We start from the raw sequence: 15,945 nt of genomic DNA on the forward strand, positions 1-15,945 counted from the left end.
AAAAAAAAAAAAAAAAAAAAAAAAAAAAAAAAAATTTACAAGTCTATCCTAAGAATGGATGAGAGAACTGGCATTTTTTTACCCAAGAGAAGATACATGGGTGGATGATTAAATGCTGGACAGCTTTGGATCAGAAATATACTTTTTTGTGTTAAAAAAATTAACAATTAATGATCCCTATGGCTATAGTGGGATAGCTCTCATAGTTGCATACTACTAGACAAGAGATTTTATAGAGGTGCATATGAGTTGTGCAAATGTCTTTAAAAATCAGTGTTTCCAAATGATATTCTTAACCATTGAAGGAGCCTCCATCTCTGGAATGGCTTTGCAAGACAATCAGAGTATCATTGTTTTTTAAATTAGGATCAACTTTTACTAAGAAAAAATGTTACTTGGCCATTAGTAATTTCAAAATATGTAACATTTGAATTTCCTATTGACAGGTGCTTGTATATGTAATGATATACATGTTGGTCATAATAGATGTTCATATCTATTTAGCCATAGTACCTAAATAGTAATAATAATGTGAAGGCTAGATTCAGATTCGCAGCGTGTATATCCAGATTTTACCACCTGTTTTCTGAGGATGATGGAAAAGTGAGATCAGTACTCTGATTCTCTATCAATGCATGTAAAATGGAAACAATTTCCACCACAGGGTAGGAAGTCAATATAAAGACAGCTAATATACTTAGCTATGGAGAACAGTACTTGGTCTTATTTTTTAATGTAATTTTCAAAATTAATGATGGAAAAACCACTCAATGAAGACTATAGATCAACAGGATATAAACTAATGGTGCTATGAAATGAAAAGTGGGTCACTGAAGAAGCCGTGAAATTCAACCATTAAAGAAAATGGAATGTGCCAGACATTCCATTTAGTCCCAACATTCAGGAGGCAGAAACAGGTAGATCTCAGTTTGAAAGCAGCCTCATCTACAAAGTGTGTCCCAAGATAGCCAGGGCTGTAACACTGGGAAACCCTCTCTCAGAAAACAGAACAACAACAAAAAAGTAATATATAACCAGCTGGACTTACTGCATGTATGTTACAGTTTTGTAGGTTGGTCTTCTCCCGGAACACCTGACAGTGGAAACAGGGACTGTCACTTGCTCTGTCACCTGCCTTGGGGACCCTTTCCTCCTATTGGGTTGCCTTGTCTGGCCTTAATAGGAGAGGAGGTGCCTAGTCTTTTGCAACTTGATTTACCATGGCTGGTTGTTATCTAAGGGAGGCCTGCTCCTTTCTGAAGAGACACTTAGTAGTAGTAGATTGGGGTGAGGTGGGGGTAGGTAAAGGGCAGCAGCACACAGTGACAGAGGGAGGGAAACTCTGGTTTGTCTGTAAAAATAAAAGGGGTGATGGGATTTAGATCAAGAATCATACATAGAAAACAAATTTCATAATACTGTTATGTTCAAGGTATATGTTTCCACCATGCAGTTAGGTTCCGAGATATGTGTACCATGAAAATAAGTATACTTGCCACCACTCGTTATTCAGTTAGGATATAAACATAAGTGTTGCCTATAATACACATTTTCTAAGAGCTTTGTCACTCAAGGAAGTTTTGTTCATTCTCCCTATAACCAAAAACAAATGCAGTTACCTCTCAAGGGCTCAGTTCCTATCATAAGCTATCATTGTAAAACTGTTGAAAAAATATGTCGAAATTTTTTGGGAAAATGTAGTGCTTTAAGATGTTTCTCTGTACTAAAGGCATCGTTCACCTCTCCTAAAATGTATGTGTTACAGTAGTATAATCAACAGGCAGCATTTGGAGATGGAGTCTTTGGAAGAAATCAAGGTAAGATTAGGTCAAGAGGTAGGGTCTCATGATGGAGTTATTAGCCTTAAGAAGGGATAAAGGTTGGGAAAAATATTTTCCCACTCTGTGTAGCACACAACACAAAAATGGCTTCCTTAAAACCATAACCAAGACTTGAGTTAGCACTTGCACTGTGATGCTGAGAGCTCTAGCATCCACAACTATAAGAAGTAAAAGCTGCTGTTTCATCCCTTAGGTCTGTGGTACTTGTGACTTAAGATAAATGCCTCCCAATGTTTGGAAATAGTTAGAACTCTAGTTTTTTCCCCAGGCATCCTGGGTTTAGAAGCAGCACAGAATGCTTGAAAGACTCAAGGAAATCATATGTGGGGTAGAGCTCTTCATTCAGATTTAAGCATCAGCACACAGATCAACTCTTACCAGAGTCTTACAAGTTAATGTTTTCTACATATCATTGGGATTTTATCTTCCAAGGACAAGTAAAGGAATCATTCCATTCTTTAAGTAGGGGCTTTAGTATAGGTAACTGTACAGATTTAATTTAATTACATTAAATATATATCTTAACATCTGCTTATCTCAAAAATATCCTAATAATTACTACTACTACTACTCCCAGGGAATATTATTGTGGCTGTGTTTTCAAAAACAATCACAAAACATAAATGTCACACCATGGTGGGGCCAAAAATTGTATGACTCTCAGTGTGCTTTATTATCCTTTGCTAATTACATCTCTCCACTAACTCCCTACCATCTCTCCATAGGCACCCTAACTTCTTCCCTGTCATTAATTCCCTTGTTTGTGCTGCTTTCTATAGCCTGTATGTGGCAGATTTATTGGCCTTAAGATATTTTGTTTTGACTGCGTTCCTTTGCCAAAAATGATTCAGTAACATCAATTCATCTTTCAAGATGAAATAGAATATGAAGAAAGCCCTTTCCATGATCATCCTCATTTGAAATTCATTCTTCTTGTCTCCAGTTTTAAATGCCCCTTTAACATTAAAATGAAAATTCAAAAGAATATTTATTAAGTGTATATTGATACTCACTTAAAAGTTAATATATGAGAAAAAAAGTTTTTCTACTCAGTATAAAATATAACATGATTTAAACATGGAGTAAAGATTAAGAATCAAACTGAAGAGTGGGTATTCTTTGCTTTGTTTGCCTAGAGATGAACCAATATTATTTTGATTGAAAGAGGAAGGAATAAAAAGATTATGGGGATTCTAGTTAATTATATCACATACCCTTTGTGACTGTGGTGACAGAAACATTTCATTGGTTTATTCTGTGGCATAAAATGGTGCCTACAGAGTGCTGATCTGCTGGTTTTATTTTCTATAAGTATAATTTTATTTGCCACTGTGAAAAAATTAGTTAATATGCTATTAGAAATATATACTTTGGGGTCAAGCAAGATGTCTCAGTGGGGAGGACCTTTTATTGTTTACCCCAAAGGCCAGAGTCTGATCCCAATCCCACAGGGTAGAAGGAGAGAATTGACTTATTAGAGCATGGCATGTGTGAGCCAGCAAGCTGGACAGACAGACAGACAGGCAGGCAGATAGACAAACATTCAAACACAAATAGATATAAATTTAAAATAATTTAAAATAAATATATTTTACATTTACAAAGCATTATAAGTGATGGGTAGTCAAAGCTTATGTATTCAGAGGTTGCATATTACAGTCACCTCAACATAAAATCTAGAAAAGTCAGGATTTACAGCACATATTTAAGCACATATTCCCAATGATCATGGAAATATTTACTAAGTACGCTCTTCAGAATTGATCTCCTTTCAGTCTGCTTAATGAAATTTTGGGTTAAGTTTGGAAGATTAGTCTGGAAAACTTTCCTGTGCCATGCTACTATTTATTGTTGACAGCATACAACCAAGAAACTGAGCTGAGGCTTCTCATACACTTTGTTATTTGACCTTATAGAGGCCTTAAGCTGTATATTGTATTGTTAATTTAATTGTAAGGAAAGAACCTTAGAGGGTTTGTCACTTGTGCAAGATGATTCATCAAAGTAAGGAATATAACACAGGTCAAGCAGACTGTAAAAAAAAAAAAAAAAACACATGTACTTTTCACTTTCTTCCATATGCTTCATACCAAAATATGTACTTAGCAGGGTAAGGCTGCTGGCTGAGTTCTTACTTTGTTCTATGTATCATATTGAGTTATTCTAAACATTGGTTTCATTTTGAAGTTCATAAAAAAAATCCATGGTTAGACCAAATTTCAGTGATGCAGAGAGATGAGAAACAGACCCAGACTTACTATGTCTCCTTGTAATTTTTTGATGCTACATGAAGTTTGGTAGAGAAGTCTAGAATCCAGTAACTTTCAATAGAAACCTCAAATCCACATCAAAGTTTAAAATAGTAAATTTGGCCTTTATGTATTTTATTTGGGATATGTTTAGTGTCTTATTTATTAATAGTTAAGCATTTATAAATGTGTAAACCTACAATTACCTTTTATTATGTTGTAATATTAAGGGATGATGTAGTTGTAGTTCTCCATTGTAAGACAAGTTCCTCTCTGCCAATCTTACCCACACATGCTGATCTTGCACATATACAGAGCTTATATAAGGGACTAGAAAATGTTAGTTATACAATATGGGGGTCTTAAAACCAATTGCTTGTGAGCAGTGAGATGTATATATAAGGCTAAAGAATATAAAAAGACTTTCATCAGTGTTTTGCATGTTTGCTGTAGCTGTCAGAAATTTTACATACATGCCTCCTAATGCATTTGTAATTCCTAGTGAATGGACCAGAGTAGTTCTGATAGGATCCTAAAATTATCCCGATAGTCTCTCTAACAGAAGTTATAGCAAATTCATAATTCTCATTAATTCCAGTGGTATACTCATTATGGATGAGACTTTCCATTTACTTACCTGGTTACATGTAGCAAATATGGCAGGCTTTTGTAAACTACTGATGGACTTGCAGTGTGCCTAACACCTGTCTCTCAGATATGAGGATCTCTGAAGACACTATGTAGTAATACTGATACAGAGGACAGCGCCTCAGCAATTGTAAACATAAGTCAGGGAGAACAAGGGGTATTTTTTTATGTTTTACTAATTTGTTTTTTCTTTTTCCCCAGTTTCAGAGAAAAACTGATTGAGGGGATACAAATGACTGACAATTCCATTAAAGTTGAGGACAGATGATCATCATGAGTTCAAAGACACGTTGCGTTACTTTGTGAATATCAGATCTGCCAGAACTACATACCAAGAGCCTGGCGAAGAATCGGCTTGTAGTGCTTTAGCGAGTGCTTAGTCTGGAGAAAAGGACAATGATGATATAGCAGACATATTCAAGCAGCCCACTAACCCAGGCTGATTCACGACAACTTCCTCACTGAACTCTGACAGGACATCATGGTCTCCTCGCACAGTTTTTTTTTAACATCTCCTAGAAAACTCTTGAAACGTATTGTCCTTTGCCCTAAATTGCTGACCGGGACATGGGTTCTAAGAAAAGTAAACAAAAAGCTTCACTTTATGCTTTGGTTTAGGGAAAATCGTGGCTCCTACAAATAGCTGATCACATGTGTATTTGGGAGGGAAGGTAGAGGCTTGGCAAGAGGTATCACACAAAGCTTTTATACAATTTATAGCTACAACTCATTTGTGAAGACAGTGGAGAAACTGGAGTGCACAGCTCATAATGAAGTGGAATGTTTTGCAATAGGCTAAAGATATTTGTATCATATATTAACAGCAATTTGTTTACTGCGTTCACAAAGGTGGTGTCGGTGAGAAGAGACTCTTATTACAAGCCAGTGTATTTGACTCTCATATCAAAACATTTTGGAATCTCTAAATAACTCACTAATACTTCCAACAGGCTTTTATTGTATAATGATTTAGTTGACTGTTTTTGCCAAAGAACAAAACAAAACAAAAAGAACTGGTAAGTCTTCAGCACTAGGAAGAGGGTACAGAAAGGGAAAGAAGAATCTAAGATGGCTGGGCCAGTAGACACACTTGTGCTCAGTGCTGACAAGATGAGTTCCATCCTGGATCCCACAAGGTGGCAGGAGAGAACTGACTCCTGACTCCTGAGAATGGTCCTCTGGTGTCCACTACTCAGTCTCTCTCTTTCTCTTTCTCTCTCTCTCTCTCTCTCCTCTCTCTCTCTCTCTCTCTCTCTCTCTCTCTCTCTCTCTCTTTCTCGCTCTTTCGCTCTCTCTCTCTCTTTCTCTCTCTTTCTCTCTCTCTTTCTCTCCCCCTCCCTCCAACCCCTCCCCTCCCTCCATCCCTCCTTCCCTTCTTTTTCTTTCTTTTTCTCCACACACAGAGACACAGAAACAGAGAAAAAAACAAAGACACAAAGATAAGTAGATATAGATAGATTGAATGATAGATAGAATGATAAATAGATAGAAAGATAGATAGATTGACAGACAAGCTTTTAGGAATGTTTCCTAAAGAAAACAGTAGGAAACAATTCTTTGTCCAAACACTTAATGTTTTATTAAATTTTAAAACTATCATGTTCATGAACACAAATATACTACGAGTATGACAAAATGGCAAGTTTGAGATTACAGGGTTCTTTGGATGATTACTTTTAGGGTAGGTACAATAAACCACATTAAAAAGAACTTCTGATTTAAACACCATAATTCAGACACAATTTTATTGACACTTATTAATAATCACCTACAAATTTAAGAACATCAATACCATTGATCTTCACAATTATTATTATGAAAAAAATCACAAAAGTTACAGAAAAAACTACAGTTTATTTACATATGAAAACAGTCTAATAATAAACATCTCATTTCTCATACTAGCCTTTCCACTTCATTGGGTAGGTTTATGAACCATAAAACCCTATCAATGTCAGTTTTAATGTGGTTTTCTCCTTCAGAGTTGAAAACAAGCTGAGATAAAATATTTTCCATCATTACTTTATGCTGATTTGTGGATGTTAGCAAAGGAGTGACCTAGCTGTTCAAAAAACAAATAGATGTAGAGCTCAGTTTCTGGGTTGAAACATATGAATCAATGTTTTCTTTATAGATTGACAGCTCAAGGCTCATTAACATTTCTATCTCAATCAGGTTAAAAGAGATTTACAGGTTTGAAATGCAACAGGAGTCCAAAAAGTACATGGGGGATTGAATTTTTTAAAAAAGTAAACAAATGCATCTTGCAATCTGTTTCGTCATCTCTGGGTAAAGAATTTCACTGGAGAGCAGGAGAAACAAAAGAGAAACCTGAAGTTCAGTGGATCCTATTACACAGAGAAACTAGGAAGAGTCACTGGAGCGCCCTGGTTTAGCTTCCTGAAAGGCATTCCAGATGCAGAGTAACACAGCCTCTAAACCCAGAGACCAGTGCAACATTTTGCATACTGCATACTGCATTTGCTGAGATAACAGGGGGAGAATTACCCTCATACTAGTAAGACCTTACTACAACTTGTCTGAAATTAATGAAAATATACTAATATTTGCCATATTATATTAATATTCAGCTTTGAAAACAAATTTCAAATGGTAATTTAAAGGTGCTTTAACAAAACCTAAAGTGACTGAGCATGTGTGAGCTGAATACTTTTAAAGAATCAGAATTCACATCTATCTCTTATAAACAAGGACAAAACACACTTGAGTAAAATATTGCAGATATACTTTCAAATTATTAGGTTGATAAATGTTTACATGCATATTACATTTTAACTTAAATGGTACGTATATCTTTTGACCATAATAAATTCTAAGATGCTAAGAATTTTGGTAGATTCAAACTTATTAATGCAGTAATTATTCACTAGTATTTCTCTAAGCAATATCAATATGGTTACATCCATTTACATATTATATTAAAATGGCTAAAAGAATAATTTTGAATATATGTGTCATAAAATATAAACCAAAGGAGAAAGTCTAAGTACAAATTTCCCTGAGGTGGCTTTAAAATTATTTTAGGATTAGGCCATTCCACAAGAATGCAAGAGGAACTGTAAACTCTAGCAATAAATGAGAAAGTGACTGCCTGTGGAAGACAACATTATAAATTATCATAATGAAACAATAAGTGCAATATTCCAAAACCTTGTTTCCAACTGATAACAGGGCCAGATATCCATAGAGTTAACTAAATCATGTGCTGTTTGTTTGGAGTGCTGGAGCTGGAAGTATTAGGTGGAGAATTTTGCCTTCTTTTTGCCACTTCCCCAGCCACCACTGAGTCGAACAGGATTGTCACGGAATGATATGCGCTCTTTAATAGAAGGTCTTGAATGTGTTATCGTTGGTGCAATTATTCCCTTGCTTGAGCAACCTGGACAGTGATATTAAATATGCTTTCACTTATCATGATCCAGTAGGCTTACACTCTAGAGTAAGAAATAGTCCTAAATCAGCAACATGGTACGTGAAATTTTTATATTCTCCAAGCTTATTAAAAAAAATTAAAAAACTTTGTTAAGTTATTGTTCCCAAAGTGATATGATAAAAGGTTGGCATTTAGGTTAAGTAAAAGGAAATTCTATGTGATACAATAGATGTGATTGTTTCCTTCTTTCTATTTAGGTTGTTTTATTTTTCAAGCTGTATGTAGGTTCAATGCTACAAAGACTCTGCAAAGCTGGAACATTTTAATCAATCTATACATTTTTATGTTTCAAAGGTTATTATTTAGTGGTGTATATTTTATAAAATAAAGCATATACTAAAATTGTCCTAAAAGTTGAATCATTGAATTATTTCTTAAGGACAAAGATTTTGTGATAGAATCTATAGTGCATTAAACAGAAATTGAGAGCATCCATAGAATTCAATCCAACAAAGCACACACAGAGACACAGACACACCCCACTGCTGCTGCATGAATGGAGGAGGATATACAGGCATGACTGGTTGCTGTGGGAGTGTCTTTGCAGCTGTACTGCAATAACAGCAAGCTGTCAGGCTATTTTGGGCCCAGGTGCTATAAAAAGGTGTCAGCAGTGTGGGTGGGTTTACACTCATTTATCTGGATCTAGTTATCGATTACTTGTAGAGAAGTACCAGCAACTGCTAGAGGTTGGAACAAATGGTAGTGGCAGAAATGTGCAAGCGGACAAATCGTGTTTTGTTCTGCAAGGTCCAAAGGGGTTATATATCAAGAATACTATTAAAAACTTGTGCTCATCTGCTTCAAATCTCCTGGGGATTAAGCAACTTGGGCTGTGTTTCTGGGGAAAGCACTGTAAAAGCTGCAAAAAGACACATTCCAATGCTTCCTCAATACTGGCTTGAGGCAAGGGTTCAAACCACAGGACTTAACATTCTGATGCCTACATAGTTAAATAAGTTTAGACAAAACCAAGCAAACTCCCCTAAACCTTTTTCCTGTTTAGGCTAATATATTCTAATAAAAAATTTCAATATATTTTAAAACATTCTAAAAGAATTAGCACAAGGATAGTCCTTTGTAGGTAGTGCTTTGTGATTTAAATTTGATATAAGATAATGTGAGTGTGAACTTCAAAATGATTTCATGTTTACAAAATATTCTCATAAGCAGAATAGTACCTTTTAGTTTATTGTTAATATCATGACTAAACAAATTCAAATAAGTTACTGATGGTCTGCAAAGGAGCTTATTTTACTGATAGTCTACAAAAAGATTATTTCTGGAAAGTGTGTTTGGGGATTAAACCTATTGTTTCAGGAAATGGTGTTTGGGACATAGAGAGGTTACAGTTCAGGAGCTGAGAGACTTTTCAGCTGGCACCTCCTGGATGCAAATCTCAGCAGAGAAACTAGTAAGGGAGAGAAATGACAACTGAAGTTAGCTTCCGCATGTGGCATGTGGACAGATTTACCCTGTGTTAATCTATCCCTGTTCGTGAGACAGCAGAACAGGATAGGAGGGGTGCATTCAAGAAACAGGGATAATCCGGAGTTGAAGCAGAGATTTCCCAGATGATAAAGCAGTGGCCTCAAGCCTGCCTGTGGAGCATGCTGACAGCACAGCCCCTTTCTCAATGTTATAGACTGCAAAGATCTAATTTAATTTTTTCCCCAAATACAAGAATGGAAAGTCTACTTTAGACTCCTATAAAAGCAGTGAGAGAAAATTGTCACTACACTCCAGCAGCTAAAACTCTCAAAACAAACTATGCATGTTTTTATTAGAATGTATTTATTAGAATGTATTATTAGAATACATATGAATGTGGACATATATGGCTAAGATGGTGTGGGATTGTAAGGCATCTGAAAAACAATATATTAAAATGACATTAATAGAAACTGAGCATTAATTTCACTAATGTCTAACCAAATGTTTTGCTCAAATAGAGAGAGATAAATCAGGTTGTTGCAAGCTTTATTCAAAGTAGTAGGTAGAAATAAGTATGAGCTTTAAAACTGAAGCCAACAACATAACTTATTATTGGTTAATGGTATTCTTCATGAAGCTATCTAATCACATGTATCATTCAAACACTTTGTCCTTAATAAAAGTTTGAAACCAAAATGCCAGAAAGCATCTAAACAATATGTCCACATTATTTAAATATGTATAGATAATTTTACATACTTCCAAAACAATTATTTTAAAATTAGATTGAAATTAATTAAAACTGTTTGTTTTAAAAAAAAAAGGAAAGAGCAGTCTTTAATTAGAACAGTGTTTCTGCATCTTGAAGGATTCTCTTACTAAAAATGTACCAGATGGCCTATTCGTTTTCCTAATATACTCTCTAGCCATTGTTAGTTCGAATTTACTGATGAGCCTTCAAATCTTCGTGTACTTATCCTCACTCTGTTCCTATATTTACAAAGGCTGTTTATACAGTTCTTTTTTTTCAGTATAGTTCATTCAGGAAATAATAACTACAATTTAAAAAACATTATGGGACAAATTCACCGCAATTGTGAAGTAAGCTGTTAGTGAATTGACAACTAGGGAATTAGGCTTTAAAATAAGCAACGCTGTAGTGAACACAGAGCATTTTCTAAGACAATAGTTTAGGTGTGATTAAGTGCTTGAGTTTATTATCTTGCTATCTGAAAATGAACAATTTAAGCAGTAATTCCATATGGCTTATTTTCTCATTGCATTAGTCCACGTCTTTGTTATCATATAAATTCTTAAATCACTAGAAATATTGAAAAAAATTGAAGAGTAAAAACAACTGTGAAGGAATCATGTATTGGCGCTCATAACAACGTCATTACTTCATCTCTTGATTACTCCAAGAATGAAACACAGAAGTAAAAGGCAATTTAATACTGTCAATGTATAATCGTTCTAAAATGACTTACCCACATGGAAATAAAATAGCAAAAGGTTCTTGCTTCAAGAAATTAATAGTGGAGTTAGACATACCACACTGAAGAGATCTTCAGGAACAGAAAAAAAATATGGCCCAGGGGATTTTAGCAGTATTTTTCTGCAGTACAATTCTTCTTAATTTTACTTTTTAACAACGATCTGTGTAATATTTGCAGCTGATCATAGAAGCCACTGTTCTCTCAAATTTGTGTTGAAAATGTTTCCTCAAGTGTGGGCGCTATTCTCCCAGGAAGCTACCTCTTTGCCACATGATCTATGTTTTGCTCAGGATTTGTTCTGGTCTTAAGAAAAAATAAAACATTTTTTTTTTATTTTTTTTAGATTTAATCCTTGGTTCCTTACCCAATGTCAAGGTCTGTATATATTGTGTTTTGACAAGTAATTTAATATGTAAGATGCTCTGCATGACTCTCCTGGTATGTATAAAAATAACTGTTAAACAGGTCAAAATAGAGATCTCATGATGTATAGTCATACGTCATTGGGTTTTCATCAATATAACCAACACTATGTGTCTGGTTATCAAAACTTTTTCAAAGGCCTTCTCATATTGTAATACTTAACGGCAGATACAGGATAAGCAAAGCATGGAGGGGAAAAATCAACATTTTAATGAAGGTGACCAGAACAAATTTTTAGCAGCAAAGCATTCACAGCAGTTTAAGTGCTATGAATGAGTTTATTGATCAAGCTCGCAGCAGAGTAGATAGGATAGACTTCAAATGACAATGTTCTTCAAGATGACTGCTCTGTTCAGTCTTGTGTCAGAAGGAGGTTCAGGCAGATACATTTAAAATTCAACACCAAGAACCCAGGTAATGGTGCCCAGGTGACATAGGCCAAGTGCAGATCTCCATGTTATTCTACTTGTTCTTGAGATTTTAAGTTTTATTTTTATAGATTGCAAGTTATTAACAGAATCTTTCCAGTTCCCTAAATTGCAACCAAGAAGTGAAAATTGTACTTCTTTTTATTGTTTTGATGTGGAAAGAGTGTAAAACTATGTAGCCTTGGCTGGCTGGGAGCTCACTATGTAAACAAGGGAAGCCTGGAATTCATAGAGATCTGTCTGCCTCTGTCTCCTGTCTGCTGGCCTTAAAACAGTGCACCATAAAATCTGGCCTATTTTTATTCTTCTTACTATTTAAGGGACAAATAATAAAAACAGTAGGTTGCATATACTTTATAATCACAAAGACATCCACAGAGTTTGTTATCAGTGTTAAGATATGTAAGGTGCCTATGTTTGCTTTCTCTTTTTATTTTTGAGGGGGTTGAAAGTTAAAAAATGCCAACATGTATAACAAATATTTACCATTGACAAAGTATATTTATTTTGAAATAAGAACACATAAAATGTATCACACAGAGAAATTTATTGAATAGAATATCTTGCATGTTTAGACCTTCTATAATAACTACCGTGTATACTTAGAATCTTTTTAAAAGACAATATGTACTGTTTTCCAACTTTTAGCATATTTTGTTGAATTATCCTTTATCATTCCCCTGTCTCCTTTCTGGACAGACACACAAAAATGGCTAGAATACATAGAAAACAAGGGGCACTAAAGTCTTGTTCTGCTCTGAGATATTTTCTCCTTATTATTGTTCATAGTAACCTTTTTCTTCCAGGAGAATTTTTAACTTTGGTGTTTTGCTTTGGATAATAAAATCTGAATACTAGTGATTTGTTTCAGAAATGGACTGCCACTCTCCTATATAGCTCCAAGTTGCCCTGAACCCTTCTTTCTATTGGTAGTTGTTTTTCATTACCTTGATTGTTGTGGTTTTATGATATCTTGACTTCATATTAGATAATTATTGTTCTTTTAAACACATTAGCATGTAATCAAAAGTGCATCTCATTATACACAGAGTGAAATTTAATAACCGGTACTTCTAACACTCACTTTCTCCTGGATACTTTTATTTTTATATAGAGTTTTAAATAGTCAGAGCACGTAAGTACATTTGTCATGCAGATTTGAGTGAAGTCTATTTATAAAACTCTCAAATCACTTTTATAAAGGTCCTTTTCAGAACTATATCCTGTTTCCATATATCAACATCTATGAGTCCACAGGTATCTTTAATTTAGGAACAGTGTCATAGATTGGGTAAACAATTAAATGGGTATTTTAATCTTAGCTTGACATATGTGTTCATTTGATACCCTTTAGCTCAGATGTAACACTGTATTTAAAATTTTAATTACCTTCTCTTTTCCTTGCTTCACCATAATTTTGCCAAAGGAAATCTGAAACGTAATCATGCATTTTAAAGTAATCTCTAAAATGCCTGTTATATCTTTTAAAATGTGAACCTTTAAAACCTTGACTGTATTTTTCAAGTTCACTTGCTATCTTCAACTGAAAACACTGCTTTCGTTCACCCATCCACTCATCATGTGTGTGTTTATGACTCTTGTGTAGACTCTGTCCTTTTCCCATTGTTCAGGGAGAATTTCTTGCCAGTTTACTTCAGTGAACCAAATACTATCAGGAACTTTTATACTGTAGTGGTTTGCCATGTGACTCTCTTCTCTGAATTTCATCTTTACTGTCCTCATATGGAACTTGTAGAAACAAATACTTATTTCCACATCCTCAGATAGTGAAGACTTGTGGATAGGTTTCCCAAAAGTTTTTCATGGAAACTTTCATTATCCCCCTTCATGCTTATTAGTTCTTAGCAGAGAGACATTTGGCAACAATAAACATGACTAGCCTGAGGATTTATTGTATTGTTGCTCTTTAGTTTCATTCACTTGACAAATGCATTTCACATTTGACCATGCCCATTTATTTTTGTACCACATTAACTGGTGTAAGAAATTGGCTTGAAAGCAACAGCAGTAATAATATAAAGGAAAAAATAGGATAAAATGATTTATTTCAGAAAGGAAATTGTCATGAAAAAATAGTAAGAATTAAAATGTTATAGCTAGAAATATTATGCTTTAATCTATTATCAATAGAGCATGAATGGATATTGTCCTCAAATATGATACTTTTTTTATTCAAAAGGAATAAATGTAGCTGGCATGCAAAGCTACTTTCCCACATAAGGGCAGATGAAGTTTGTCTTTCTTTGGATGTGTCACTCTATATTTAAACTAGCTACTGTTTTAGATCTGAAAATGTTATCCTTGGGTTACTAATAACTGTTATATTTAACTGGCCTTATGACCATTGCTCACTGTTTACAAAAGCTGTCGCAGACTTTGAGTAGTACCAAATGGTTCCAAGACAGTAACAATAGTAATTTCTTCTGTGTACCCTTTCTTATTAAGAGAACTTTAAATATGATTCATATTAGAGGAGTGCACTAACTGTCTCAGCACCATCTTGGTTTCATAACTATTCATTTTAATTATCTAGTTTAAGTCACTACAATTTTATAGCTAGAATTATTTCAAAGTGCGTTTGTTAATTGTCAAGTACTTCAGAGATAAAATGTGAAGATTTAACAAGTCTGTGTATTTTAAAGTCTTTGTCCAATACCTTTTTACAAAAGAAAAAAAAACCAAAAATTCAAAAACCAAAAGAAAGAAGAAAGAAAACCCACCTCTGCCACAACAACAGCAAAACATCCAGATGCATGCATTACTCCGCCCCCCAAACAGGAATAAAAGTGAGCCTTGGAAAAGTAGCAGAAGTATGTGCTTGAAAGCCTACTGATCTGAGTTCAATCCTCTCCTGGTTGAATGAGTGAGTGAGTTCCCACAAGTGATCTTCTAACTTCTGCAAAAGCAAAGTGTACTGTATATGGGAGTGGACACGCCTGTGCACACCCATGAATGGACACACACATACACACACACAAATGTCATAAGAAGGAGCCTTAAAATTTATAAATGTACATTGCCACAGACCAAACAATAATATAATAATGGTTCTTTGTGATGTTGGTGTAACATTTTTCTTGATATTTAGAATACTATAAAATAATAATGAGAATAAGCTTCTCAGATTTTATTGTATAGAATTAAAGTTTAGCTGAGCCAAAAAAACATTTTCAAATTTATGACTATATTTATTTCTTCACTTGTGTGTGGAGAGTGGAAGCATGCACATGCCACAGCCCTCATGTCTGTGGACATGAGGTCTGAGGACAACTTGCCGGAGGGGGTTCACACCTCGTACCTTGTAGTTCTGAGGCTCGAACTTGGGTACTTGGTCTTGGTGGCAGATGTCTTTAGCCACTAAAAAATATTGCTGGCAATGGTCACAAATATTTGTAATATCTAAGCTTATGTTTAATTCTGGGGAAAATATAATCTCTTGGAGGGATTATAATTAAAATTGTTTCCATGGACAGTATGAAAATCAGTTGAACATGTTCTATAAAGGACTTGTACGGTTTTCACAAATGGTGAACATCTAGTAATTGTTTTAATGAATTTTGTAGAACATAGTTGCTATTTGCCATCTATTAAAAGCATATATATATATATTACATATATATATATATTACACTGGGCTTTTAAAATTAAAATTTATTATTCAACTTGCTTAAAGAATATTTCACATTTTTCTATATGCTTCATCATCCATATGCTGTTAAATCCTATCAAGATGAATTCACTCACACTGTTACTGAGAACACAATACTGAAGGAAGAGCAGGGGGTAGGAATCGACTATGTCTCAAACTATCACTTGAGGCTCCCATTATGATATCTCTGTAAAATATAGACTGCCACTTTCAGTTGAAAATTGGAAGACACAGGCAATGTGGGAAGTTATTGCTCAAAGTGCAATGTTAGTAACAGAATTTAAATTTAGTTTTGTATGACT

The 15,945-nt window shown here is 34.6% G+C and overlaps 1 protein-coding gene across 6 annotated transcripts in view; it reads right to left on the reverse strand.

Annotated features, from left to right (window-relative positions):
* Positions 1 to 6,291: 6,291 nt before the first annotated feature.
* Lrriq1 (leucine rich repeats and IQ motif containing 1) overlaps positions 6,292 to 15,945 on the reverse strand; it is a 200,863-nt gene continuing 191,209 nt past the window's right edge. For 5 of the 6 annotated variants that reach the window (XM_031349424.1, XM_031349417.1, XM_031349418.1 and 2 more), the window contains one exon: positions 6,292 to 8,138. In XM_031349424.1, coding sequence (XP_031205284.1) covers positions 7,996 to 8,138 — 143 coding nt within the window. In that variant the 3' untranslated portion in view covers positions 6,292 to 7,995. The other variant, XM_031349420.1, reaches the window with a different exon arrangement.

The sequence above is a fragment of the Mastomys coucha genome, unplaced genomic scaffold (genome assembly GCF_008632895.1).
Source record: "Mastomys coucha isolate ucsf_1 unplaced genomic scaffold, UCSF_Mcou_1 pScaffold4, whole genome shotgun sequence".
Lineage (NCBI taxonomy): Eukaryota > Metazoa > Chordata > Mammalia > Rodentia > Muridae > Mastomys > Mastomys coucha.